The sequence below is a fragment of the Lactuca saligna genome, chromosome 5 (genome assembly GCF_052625555.1).
Source record: "Lactuca saligna cultivar CGN05327 chromosome 5, ASM5262555v1, whole genome shotgun sequence".
In the NCBI taxonomy this organism is placed as follows: Eukaryota; Viridiplantae; Streptophyta; class Magnoliopsida; order Asterales; family Asteraceae; genus Lactuca; species Lactuca saligna.
Genome location: NC_136421.1, coordinates 49,047,127 through 49,060,057, shown reverse-complemented (window position 1 = coordinate 49,060,057; position 12,931 = coordinate 49,047,127). Strand labels below are relative to the sequence as shown.

The 12,931-nt window shown below is 34.7% G+C and overlaps 1 protein-coding gene across 2 annotated transcripts; it reads left to right on the top strand.

The window, feature by feature from the left end:
* Positions 1 to 1,832: 1,832 nt before the first annotated feature.
* On the top strand, positions 1,833 to 4,518 carry LOC144997824 (phosphatidylinositol transfer protein PDR17-like). Of its 2 annotated transcripts, none has more exons than XM_078957691.1 (6): positions 1,833 to 1,971; positions 2,525 to 2,621; positions 2,748 to 2,924; positions 3,010 to 3,108; positions 3,679 to 3,924; positions 4,025 to 4,518. In XM_078957691.1, the coding sequence occupies exons 2-6, from the start codon at positions 2,550 to 2,552 to the stop codon at positions 4,313 to 4,315; spliced, it is 885 nt and encodes a 294-aa protein (XP_078813817.1). In that variant the 5' UTR covers positions 1,833 to 1,971; positions 2,525 to 2,549; the 3' UTR covers positions 4,316 to 4,518. The 2 variants fall into 2 exon arrangements, with proteins under 2 accessions (XP_078813817.1, XP_078813818.1); XM_078957692.1 differs by lacking the exon at positions 1,833 to 1,971 and adding an exon at positions 2,010 to 2,028.
* Positions 4,519 to 12,931: the final 8,413 nt, after the last annotated feature.

Below are 12,931 nucleotides of genomic sequence, written 5' to 3'. Positions count from 1 at the left end.
TAAATACGAAATGCATTATAAAATTCGAACGACTATAAAAAATAGAATAAAAGTAAAAGTTGTTTTTATTTTAGAAACAATCTGATACTATGAACGTTTATTGATAAATTGCAATTCACCGTAACCATCATGTAATGGTTAATTTACAATGAACATATCAAATGCATGATGTTTTGTCCAGGCTTCTCCGTACATACAAATCAGAACATTCGACAACATGGGTATACAATTGTTCAACTAAATGATTTTAATCAAGATAACGCATCATGCAAATGTAATACCGAACCGATTAATATATCCGTACTAAATAATGACAAACTTTGATTTTGTTTCGTTTTATATAGTCGCTCGAACTTTAAAATTTTATCTGAATTTTAAAACGTTGTCCGATTTTTATATGGTTATCGAAATTTATAATAATAATAATAATAATAATAATAATAATAATAATAAGATTAAAAAAATAAAAAATAATAAAAAAAATAACAAACAAACAAAAACAACGAAAACAAAAAATTCATATCCAATAGAATTGGAAAAAAAAGGGTCGGAGATGTTATTATAAAAATTTGCCGACAGAAATTCCTTTCATTTAAAAAAAAGGACATTTATTGTAACATCAAAATCAAAACTTTCTTTCACATTAATTTTGATAAACTCCGATCCATCCACTACATTTAAACATAGAAAATTTTACATTAATCGATGTGAGTTTACAGAAGTCTACTTCAATTAAATACTTTTATTATAAATTTCAAAAATGCCTATCTTACTTCGTTACTTTATTATAGTCTTTTTGTTCTTCAAATTATATATATATATATATATATATATATATATATATATATATATATATATATATATATATATATATATATATATATATATATATATATATATATATACTTTTATTATAAATTTCAAAAATACTTATCTTACTTCGAAATGTAATATAAGACGGTAAGTTTATATTAATTTATAATTATATTATTATAAATATAGATTTATATAACCTAATAAATGAAAATCAAATGTTCTTATTTCTTATTGAATTTGATATGTGTTATTTTTAAAAGTTTTTTAATTAGTTTTTTTGTTTCTACTAATCATTTTCTTGTATTTTTCATTTTCTTATATTTAAAATCTACATTTTAGTGAGATTTATATATATGTTAAGTAGATCATTTTATTAAATTTCATAATAACTATTCTATAACCTTTCAAATATCTTACATTATGTATTAAATTACTTAATTTATTTATTATATTCTTTTTATTTATGTAAAATTATTGCTTTAAAAAGTATGTAATGCTTATAATTTTATAATAAATTTTTTTTATAAACCCGTGTAATACACGGTCTCACACTTAGTATCAAATATATTACTTTTTTAGAAATATTATATTAACTTCAAAAAGTTAACAAAATCCCTATGAACAGGCAAAAAATGCATATGAAAAAAATTCGTATGAAAAGAAAAACTATCATTATCACACGTCAGGCGTAACAATTATCACCATTTGGTTTTTCGAAAAGGCATATTTATATTTACGCCTTGACATAATGGAATTAGGCTATCTACAATGGAAGTTATATTAGGGTTTAATAGAATAAATATGAATATAATAAAGAGGAGAGAGAATGTGAGGTTGAATGAATTTGTAATGGAAATTTATCAAATTTTTAAGAATTTAAATGAATGTATACATTCTTTTTCTTACTTGGTATTTCATACAACTCTCCATCCGTTTAATGCATTAGAGACCGCCTTAATTGTTAATAAAAAATCTTTTTATTCGAATAAATCATTAAATCTTTTCCTGTTTTTTAACAAAAATGTTTCATCCAAAATATTGAAATAAAACCCCCTTCAGGCACATGCATTCTTTTTTGGCTTCCCCAGATATTTCGTGGAACGTTATTCCACACACTCATCTGCTTCTCTAATTCTCTATACCCTGCGTACACCGGTATTTTCTCTCTTTTGATCTCTGAATCGGAACTACTTTTCACACGAAATCGTATCTGTAATGATTTTATAATCTTGTGTTTACGCTAAATGCTAGTAATTAATTCATTTAATTTCGAATTCTATACTGTGGGTGTTTTAATAGATCTCATGATCCATATATGTAATCATGTATAGTATAAGCCTATAAGGTTCTTCACTGATCTTTGAGTGCTTGATTAATGAAAAAAATGAAAGAAGAGATCAAGACTACTGTGTAATTGTTTAATCATACAGTACGATTTATTTAAGCTTACTTTTTGGAAGTAGATTGAAGCATCCTGCTGTAGTTCTTGCTTTAGAATTTATGAAATTAGGTTTAATTTCAATCAATTTGTACACAATTTCACCATCGTACCCCTTTTTCATACAAATTGAATCATCGTTTGTTCAATCGAATATGCATCTCCTCACGTTATCAGTTCCAATTGGTTCCGGAATTGCTTTGAATCCATTTACGCAATTTTACAACAAATTATCCGACTATCTAAATCGATTTAATTTTCCATCTGTAGTTAGCACAAATTTATCATCGCTTCCATGTTTCGTCGTCATGGGACTTCTCAGAAACAACAAGAGCAGGAAAATCATGAACAGCAACCTGAAATTAAGGTAAGTCGAAGCCGAAATTTATCATTTTTCTCTCGTTTTATAACCTCTTTGTTGGAATATCAATAATTTGCTTCAGCATTTCTAATTTTTCTGAAAATTGGACATTTTTTTTTTCAATCGTTTCAGGTCAACGAGCTGAAATCTGCTCTTGGCCCACTTTCTGGGCGAAATTTATTATATTGTACTGATGCATGCTTGACAAGATATCTGGAAGCTCGTAATTGGAATGTAGAGAAAGCAAAAAAAATGTTGGAAGAGACGCTTACATGGCGATCTACCTATAAACCAGAAGAAATCCGCTGGGTAAGTGACAGTGTCACATACATCTTGATGTTTCTTAAAATATCGAGTTATCTTTATGATAGTATTGTTTTTTTTTTTTTTTTAGGAAGAAATTGCAGTTGAAAGTGAAACTGGGAAACTGTTTAGAGCAAATTTTCATGATCGATTTGGAAGGACTATTCTCATAATGAAACCTGGATTGCAGGTGATTATATGACCCTTATTTCCGTAAATTTCTTTTCATATCCATTTTGTTATGCAGGACATGACACGACAGAACACGTTGTACTGCGTTTCACGTGCATTGGACTGGACCGAGACCGATGCGAATGTGACGAAAGTTACACTTTTTTGTCCCGCCCAAAAAGGTGGAACAAGGTGGGACATGACTCGCTATCGATCTCTCGTATGTGGAAAAGACGTAAATGCCCTTCTCATCTTCATTATCAAAAATAGTTATAGAAAGCTTGTCCAACCTCGTCCTGTCCAATCATGTCATGCGCTTGTTACACAGGACATAACGTGACTGGACCGGAATAAACAAGCTTTCTATGACTATTTTTGATGATGAAGATGAGAAGGGCATTTACGTCTTTTGCATAGACGAGAAATCGATAGCGAGTCATGTTCCACCTTGTTCCATCTTTTTGGGCGAGACAAAAAAGTGTAACTTTTGTCACGTTCACATCAGTCTCGGTCCAGTCCAATGCACTGAAACGTAGTACAACGTGTTCTGTCATGTCTTGTCAGCTGACGGTGCTGACACTTATTGTAGAATACAACATCAATGGACGGCCAAATTAGACATCTAGTATACATGATGGAGAACGCTATCCTAAATCTCCCAGAAGGGCAAGAAGAAATGGTGTGGTTAATAGACTTTACGGGATTATCTTTCAGTGTCAATGTCCCAATTAAAACGGCTCGAGACACAATCAGTATACTACAAAACCACTATCCACAGAGGCTAGCTATCGCAATTTTATACAGTCCACCGCGAATATTCGAAGCATTTTGGAAGGTTCGTTTTTTCTTTTTCCAATATTCATTCACATAAACATAAATTCCAAATTCCCAATTGGAGAATTAGTTATACATCATCTACCCTTATCATTATACAGATTGTTAAATATTTCTTGGATCCGAAAACATTCCAAAAGGTTAAATTTGTGTACCCGAAAAATAATGAGAGTGTGGAGCTCATGAAATCATATTTTGATGTTGATAATCTTCCAACTGAGTTTGGTGGAAAGGCGACAATGAAGTATGATCACCAAGAGTTTTCAAAATTAATGGCTAGGGATGATGTGAAAGCTTCACAATTCTGGGGGTTTGATGAAAAGACGATTCTGCCCCCTGAGTCTCTTGCTGAGCCTACGAAACGTCGAAACCAAAAGACTGCTAACTGCTGATGTAGAAGGTAAATATATATAGTAACAATAATGGTGTATGTATACGTTAGATGAAATTAGATCGATGGGGGTAAAATGGTCTAAAGGAATTGTTACTTAATGTATTGATAATCACTTAAATTGCGACTTAATTATTGTAAGCTCTTGATGGACGATCTCGGTCCATGTAAGTATTTATAAATAATTTGGTTATTATTAACCAATATTATAATGTCAAGTTATAAATATATTTTTTATATTAAATATACCAAGATAACTAAATCTAAAAATGGGTCGAAATATGATTACATCAATAGTGTATGATTTCTTTTTTTGTTCATCTAATTTATGATGTTTATATCAATTTGTGGTATCGAAATATGATTACTTTTGTGTTCATGTGTTAACCATGTTCATATATCTTTTCATATGAATGTTCATTATTGCATTAAATGTGATGACTTGACATATGTGATGAATTATGAATCATTATGAATGTTTGTTTAAGATATATTCCTCTTTTCTTAATTATGTTTATATGATAATCAAATAATATAATCAGTTGTGAGACTCATGTATTAGATAAGTTAATTTAAAAAAGGAAGTTAACTGTAAATGTCAAAATATCTGAGAATTTTGAATTTATAAGAAAATAAAAAAATATAGAATTATTATAATGAAATGTTTTTTATCTTTTAAATTGAAACAAATACTAATTTAAGTAAATAAAAGAGCTTTAATTTTGAGATTTTTGAAATTAAAATGTAAGTTCATTTATAAAATTGATATTCATTTATTATTATATTTATTCCAATTATTATATTAAAATATTATATGAAATTTAATAAAACAAAAAACTCATAAAATAACATATGGAAAAAAATCAACAAAATCATAAAATGACAGTTGGCAAACTGTGACAAGTGGCAAAAAAAAAACTTTATTTATTATAGATGATGGATTTGTCCTTGAATCGTTAAAAAAAATTTCTTTCTTTTAATTGGGAAAATTTTATATATACCCTAAACAAAGAACAAAATCTCATATTAACTCTATACAAAATTAAAATATCATATATTCCATAAATAAACAATTAAAATATTATATTCGTCCAAAACCTTCTTTTAAACATTTTTTAATCATTTGTTGTTATTTAATATCTTTTTAATTATTAATGAAATTTATATTGACCATAGGGAAAATGACTTACAAGCTCAACCATGTTTTCAAACCGTTCAAAAAACCTAAATTATATTTTGTCTATTTAAGAAAACCCAATGAACTTGACATTTTATCTAAAAAAGGCCGACGAAGTTTCACTTTTGTTTAATTCTACGAAAGTCATATCGGGAAAATGACTTGTAAAACCAATGAAGTTTTCAAACCGTTCAAAAAATCTCAATAATATTTTGTATGTTCAAAAAAACCCAACGAACTTAATATTTTGAACAGACAAGACATGATTAGGATTTTTTGAACACTTTGGAAACTTTGCTGAGCTTTTTTACACGGAAGTTTAAGTTTGGTGAGTTTTCTTGAACAGTCAAAATATGATTGATGTTTTTTGAAGGGTTTGAAAACTTTGTTGGCCTTATAATTTTCCCTAGACCATAATACCCTTAGTTTCTTCTATGTTTTAGGCTGGTCACGTATCATGGGTTTATTTAGATGTGATAATCTTAATTTGTGATAATATAAATAAGTTTGTGACCAGGGCTGGTCCAGACGGTGCGCAACCCGGGCGACCGCCCAGGGCCCACGTCTCTAGTGGGCCCAAAAATTTTGGGTTATGTTGTGTGTGTGTGTCTATATGTGTGTGTGTGTGTGTGTGTGTATATATATATATATATATATATATATATATATATTACCTAATTGATTTTTAAGCCCTAAAGTTAGTTCAAATTCAAATTAGCTCAAAAGATAAACAATTTAGTTTGTTTGTTATTGCTAATTGAACATGTTTATAGTGAAGATTAAATGATATATATATTTTTTAATCTTTATGATATTTGTCTTTGAGGGGTATTTTTTTTCTTTTCGCCCCGGGCCCAATATACGTTTGGACTGGCCCTGTTTGTGACATGCATTAAGCTAATTTAAATGTGATAACCTTAATTCGTGTTCATACATACTTTTCAAAGTGGGTGGCCGAAACATTACTCCAACACATTTATTTGCTAAAGTCATTGTTTAGAGAAAGAAGAAAATTTTAGATGACCCATTGATTGTTAATGAGGCGGTGGACTAGTGTAAGAGAAAGAAGAAAAAATGTATGATTTTAAAGTTGATTTCAAGAAAGCTTATGATTCATTTTTACGGGATTATTTTTTTTCAACACATTTATTTGCTTTTGTTATAGATAGATAAATTTTAGATGACCCACTGATTATTAATGAGGTGGTGGACTAGTGTAAGAGAAAGAAGAAAAAATGTATGATTTTAAAGTTGATTTCGAGAAAGCTTATGATTCATTTTCATGGGATTATTTTTTCTCAATTATGAAATTCATGAGTTTTTCTGAGAAGTGGTATGATTTAATTTGGGGTTATATTACTAATATTTGGTCTTCAGTTATGATAAATGGGATCCTTATAAAACAAGGATTGTGTATTTTTTCTCCTTTTCATTTTATAATTGCAATGGAATGGTTACATGTTGTGATAGAAGATGCAGTGGCTGCAGATTTATTTATTGGCATTAATATTGGTGACAAGGATTTCTGTTTATCTCATCTCTTCTATGTGGATGATGCAATCTTTTTTGTAGAATGAAGGCGAGAAAATATTCTCAATTTGATTGGTATTTTGCACTATTTTTCATGGCTTCTAGTCTTAAGGTGGACTTGCACAAGTCTAATATATTTGGTGTGAGAGTCTCGATTTCTCTGATTAAACAATTTGTTTCTTATAGGTTGTAAGACGGCTAAATATTCTTTCAAGTATCTTGGTTTCCCATTAGGAGCCTTTATGCCTTGTTATGCAAGTTAGAAGTTGGTTCTTGACAAGCTAAAAAAGAAGCTCTCGGTTTGGAAGCTTAAACATATGTCGATTGGTGCCTAGTCAATGCTTCTGAAAATGGTCTTGGGATTTATTTCTTATCATTTTTCCAAATGCTAATAACCGTTCATAAATTTCTTGAAAAATTGAGATTGGGTTTTTTCCTGGGGGCAGGTGATGGTGAACAAAAGCTTCATTGGGTGAAATAGGATATCATCTTGGCTAGCAAAGAAAAAGGTGGGTTGGAAATTGGTTCTCTAGATTCGTTTAATAAGGGTCTTCTTTTCAAATGGAAATGCTGGTTCTTAAATAATCCTCACGACTTATGATGAATGGTCTTAAAATGTATGCATGACCCTAACGTTGGAGTGGGTTTCTCGGATGGAGGCTCAGTTTTGAATGGTAGAGTATAGGCTAAAGCTATAGTCACTATAAATCAACTTCATGATAACAACATAATTCCTAGTAACGAGGTTCAAAGATTGGTGGGTGATGACAACTCTACTTTATTTTGGAAGGACTATTGGATTCGTAATAATTCTCTAATGACTTGTTCCCTAGATTGTTTACTTTAGAAATTGATAAAGACTTTTTTGTTAAACATAGATGGAGTGGAAATGGTTAAAGTTGGTCTTGGAATCAACCTATCGAATCTGGTGTTTTTGTGCTGTTACAGCAACTTCATGATTTACTTCTTGCTTTTCAATTTTCGACTTCCATTTCTAGATAGATTTGGAATTTAAGGGGCTTAGAGTCTTTTACAATGACTGAAGTCAAAAGACATTGATAAAGTTACTCTCCTAGAGGTTAATTCCCCCACTAGATAGATTAACTATATCCCGTGGAAAGTATACATTTTTTATTGGTGTCTTTGTTTAAATCGAATTCCTACTAGGGTTAACTTAGATGCTAAAGGCATGGATATCCTTTTTGTTGTGTGTAGTATATGTGATTCTGACATAGAAGACTTTGAGCACATTTTTTTTATGTTGTTAGATTGCAATGACTCTATGGTGTTTCTTTAGAAGATGGTGCGATTTACCTTTTCAAGATTTCATTAATGTTTAAGAGGTGGATAATTGGATTGACTCTATCCTATCAAGAAAAAGTTGTTGGAAGCTTTAATTGTCATTATGTGGTGGATCCTGTGGAATTTCCGGAATGATGTTCTTTTTTACAGGTATAATAGTAGAAGGAATATGTTGATTGATATATTAATTTACTATTCTTGTGACCTCCCCAATTTCATGGTCATTTTAAAATTTTTATTTATGCTTATTTGAAAATCAGAGTATCCTTTTTAAAGAATAATTTTTCGGAATTTATTCCCAGAAAAACATGATAAATATATTATCAAAGCATTTCCAAAGAAATGTATTTTGTTTATATTAAAACTCTGGGATGTCATTGTCAATACATAAACATAAACATAAATAGACCTTACATTCATATACACTAGTGATTTACATCTCCTTTAATCTCTCAGTGTAATGTAGCTTTGTATCGACACTTCTGATAAAAATAAACTGAATGGGTCAGGTTGAAAAACATGGTTCAACCTACAATAATAAAGTTATTATGTTTCATCATCAAATAATTAACACAATTACCCATCCCCATTATCCTCTTTATTTCTTAAGGGTCTACCCTATGAACCATCTATCATTTACTCATACATTCGTAAGGATTGTCCTAAGGAATAGGCACGGAGTCCATCATTGACAATGACACAACTGCCAATGTTATCTAATAGGCACAACTACCAATATTATCATTTAGGTGCAACTGCCAGGATTATGGTGTTCTCAATTAGGCGCAGCTGCTGATATTATCCTTTAGGCACAGCTGCTAGGATGTTTACACTACATCGTAGTTCAAAAACATCTACAAGTTGTGGCGTAGTTGGCATTGTTCATTTATAGGGCATTAATTCCATAGATGCCAATGTCAATCTATATCATCTTTCATCCCTCATCATTCATCTACCTATCTTTACCTAATATTTTTATAGGTATAAAATACATATACAATTTAAATCAAATAAAACATATATATTGTGTTCATCCAACATAAATATCAAGAACACAGATAATATACGCACATAACACGTAATTTATATTAAATACTTCATATCTATGTGTAATATGTAAGTAACTATGCACTCACTTGTTAAAGTGATGATTCCAAACTTGGGCAACGATTCGCTTCTAATGATTCTATTTTCCTTCGACGGAACCTAGTATCACTACTACTAGATGTTAGGGTGCAAAGTCATGCTTGGATGAGGCTTTACCCACTTGTATGTGTAATGGGTTGCCTTTCCTTTATAAGGAAGTGAGTGACACTCATTTTATGTAAGAAACACTTATGAGAGCATTAGTTTAGAGAGAGAAAAATTGATACCTGATATGTTATATGTTGGCATGATATGTTATATGTGATAGTAGTAGAGTTCGGTTGTTAGGACCGAAGGGTAGGTCAGACACCCCATATATGTCTGATAATATGTGCTGATATGTTTATATGTTGGCATGATTAGTTATATGTGATAGCGGTAGTAGGAGGGGAATAGTCCCTAAGTTCGGTTGTTAGGACCGAAGGGTGGTTCGAACACCCCATATATGTCTGATAGTATCCTTATGTTATGATATATGTGATAGTAGCAGTAAGGGGTGGAATAGTCCCCGAGGGTCGGTTGTTAGGACCGACGGGTAGGTCAGCACCCCATAATGGCTTGACATGGGTAGGACGGCACCCCAGAATGGCTGCATGGGTAGGACGGCACCCCAGAATGGCCGCATGGGTAGGTCAGCACCCCAGAATGGCCGTACCGGGTAGGTCGGGCACCCCAGAATTGCCCGACACTATGTATGCTATGTGATTGTATGGAATGTGGTACGATGGGGGAACTCACTAATAGGGATGAGCATATGGACCGAAGAACTGGCCGGAACCGGTACCGGAACCGGAACCGGCATCGGAACCGGAACCCGATGGAACCGGTCGGGCCGGGACCGGGACGTTATTTTTGTGGATTTTTGGAACCGAGAACCGATAGGAACCGGAACTGATATAACCGGAACCGGTAGAACCGGCAAAAACCGGAACCGTATGATGCTATTTTTTGAAGATCGGTTCAAACATTCAAAGACACGACAAGAACCGGTAGGAACCGGGAAACGGTAGAACCATCGGGACGGTTCGGTTCTTGATTTTGGCTGAAGCCGGTTCCCGGTTCCGGTCCGGTTCGGGCCGGTTCGGTCCTTTTGCTCATCCCTACTCACTAAGCTTTGTGCTTACAGTTTACAGTTTTGGTTTCAGGTACCTCTTCAGCGAAGGAGAAGGAGCTGGCGCGGTAGAGGCACATCATACACACTCTTTGTTTTCCACATTATGAGTTATTCTAGTATTGTACTCTGACATTATTATGTTTTTACGATACGATTTTCAGATACGAGACATGTTTTTATTTAATGATATGATCGGATGATCTTTATTACAAATGTTTTGCAAATCACTTAATCAAAAATGAAATTTTTGGACGTGAAAATTGGGTCGTTCCAAGTTGGTATCAGAGCCCTGGTTTGAGGGATTCGGACACACCTTCGGGGGTGTCTGGACTCAAACCAAGGGATTAAAAGATTTTTACAAGGAAAATGACTTTCTAAAAGCTAAGATAAAAGAGTTTTGAGAAGGAACAGGTGTGTGATGTGCGCAACCGGTCGATCTCAAGTAAGTATTCCCCATAGTACCCATACCAGTTATCTTATGTTTATCAGTTTCAGTAGAACAACATGCTAGAATAAGACTAAGGATCTAGGAGTGATGCCTTATGTGCCTGCTTTATGTGCTTCAGCTTATGAGAACTGCATGCTAGTATTGAGTAGATAGTAGTAGGATAGCATGTTTAGGTTATGCCTGGTAGTATGAACTCAGCATTATATGCTAGTTCAGCTTCTCAATATGAGGACAGATTTGCTTGAGTAGTTTTCCTGCGTCCGAATCCCGCTTGCTTTGTGTTTTGTGGAACTCTTGAGTGATGTGATCAGGGTTGAATAATCTCAAAGTGTTGGATTTGGCCCTATTGAGAAGCTCTCGTCTGAGTCTAACCGTTGTAAGGACGAGTCTGTTACTCGAAGGATTATATGAGCCTCATCACGTGTGATGGTATTCAGGTAATGGCTAATTGGCATTACAAGGAGGCCTTCAGCAGCTGAGGACCGGTTTGGGTGGAGTTAGAGATTTTCCCTAGGGTAAGCCTGGATGGGAATAGAAGAGAATCAGCAGTGATGAAAGGGACTTGGTGGAGTCAAGGCAATCCTTGAGGAAGGTACGGATAGATGTGGAAGGAAGTATGGGCCCGTACTACTGAAAGCAGAGGATCCGTACCTAAATTGAGGAAGGCTGAGACAAGACCAGGGAACTTGTAGTGGATGTGATCCCTCGAGATGTATCGGTATCACTAACGGTTGGTATTATGTTTTGCAGAATAGTGGTTCTACGATAGAGGCCAGTAGTTGGCAGTTCAGGAGAAGGATTAGGTTCCGAATCAGTAGATGAGAAGCTACGCGAGTTTATTGTGTCAGAGATCACCAGAGGCATCCTTGAGTTGACCACCATCATCTTCGGGTCGATCAAGTAAGGGATAGTCGAGCTGATGGAGGATCACCTCAAGGCGTTCAGGAGTGATATGGCATCTGGCTAGTCAGGATCCCGCACACTGTCCTGTAAGGACTTCAGGGGCAGTGGTGCACCAGATTTCCACGGGGTGAAGGACCCCATTATTGCCAGACGATGGATTGCGGACATTGAGTCCGCGCAACTGACCAGCTTCTGCCCCGAAGGGTCGAAGGTACGATTTGAAGCAGAGTGTTTGAGGGACCGGGCTAGGGATTGGTGGGAGTCGGTTGGTGACTCTTTGGGAGTCTCGGCTGTTGAGGCTATGACATGGTCAGATTTTGTGACCCGGTTTTGAGCAGAGTTTGCACCAGTTGTAGAGCTTCAGCATCTGGCCAGGGAGTTATTGGATATGAGACAGACTACATAGACTGTGGCGGAGATCACCACCAAGTTCCGAGAGAGGGCATTGCTGGTGCCCCAGTATGCGGGAGATGAGGATATGAGGAGGACCCGCTACCACGACATGCTACGGGCCGACATTCGGGAGCATGTTAGTTTTTCAGCGTGCCCTACCCTGGATTCCATGATTGCCAGGGAAAGGGATAGGGAGATTGATCTAGAGCATGTCAGGAAAAGAAAGATAGAGGAGGGACAAACGAATGGGGCTTCGGGGAAGAAGCCTAAGGGATCAGACAGTAGGTCGAAAGGCCAGTCAGGACCGGGCCGTTGCAGGAAATGCGGCAGGCCTCACGAGGGGGCGTGTAGATTGGGATCGTCGGGTTGCTACAAGTGCGGCAAAATGGAGCATTTCAACAGGAATTGTATTGCCCCTGCACCGGTTATTCAGACATCTGAGTTGATATGTTTCCACTACAACCAGAAGGTCCACAAGAAGGACAACTGCCCCCAGTTGGCAGCAGCATCAGTGCCAGTGAAGGCACCAGCTCCAGCAACCCTGCAGATCACTGATGGCTGGCAGGGCAAGGCAGAGGCTCCAGTGATGAGGAGCAAGGCATTC

Coding starts and splice junctions, on each gene's coding strand:
- LOC144997824 (XM_078957691.1), top strand. CDS start 2,550: ATGTTTCGTCGTCATGGGACTTCTCAGAAACAACAAGAGCAGGAAAAT. Junction 2,925..3,009: donor AACCAGAAGAAATCCGCTGG/GTAAGTGACAGT, acceptor TTTTTTTTTTAG/GAAGAAATTGCAGTTGAAAG. Junction 3,109..3,678: donor TAATGAAACCTGGATTGCAG/GTGATTATATGA, acceptor CACTTATTGTAG/AATACAACATCAATGGACGG.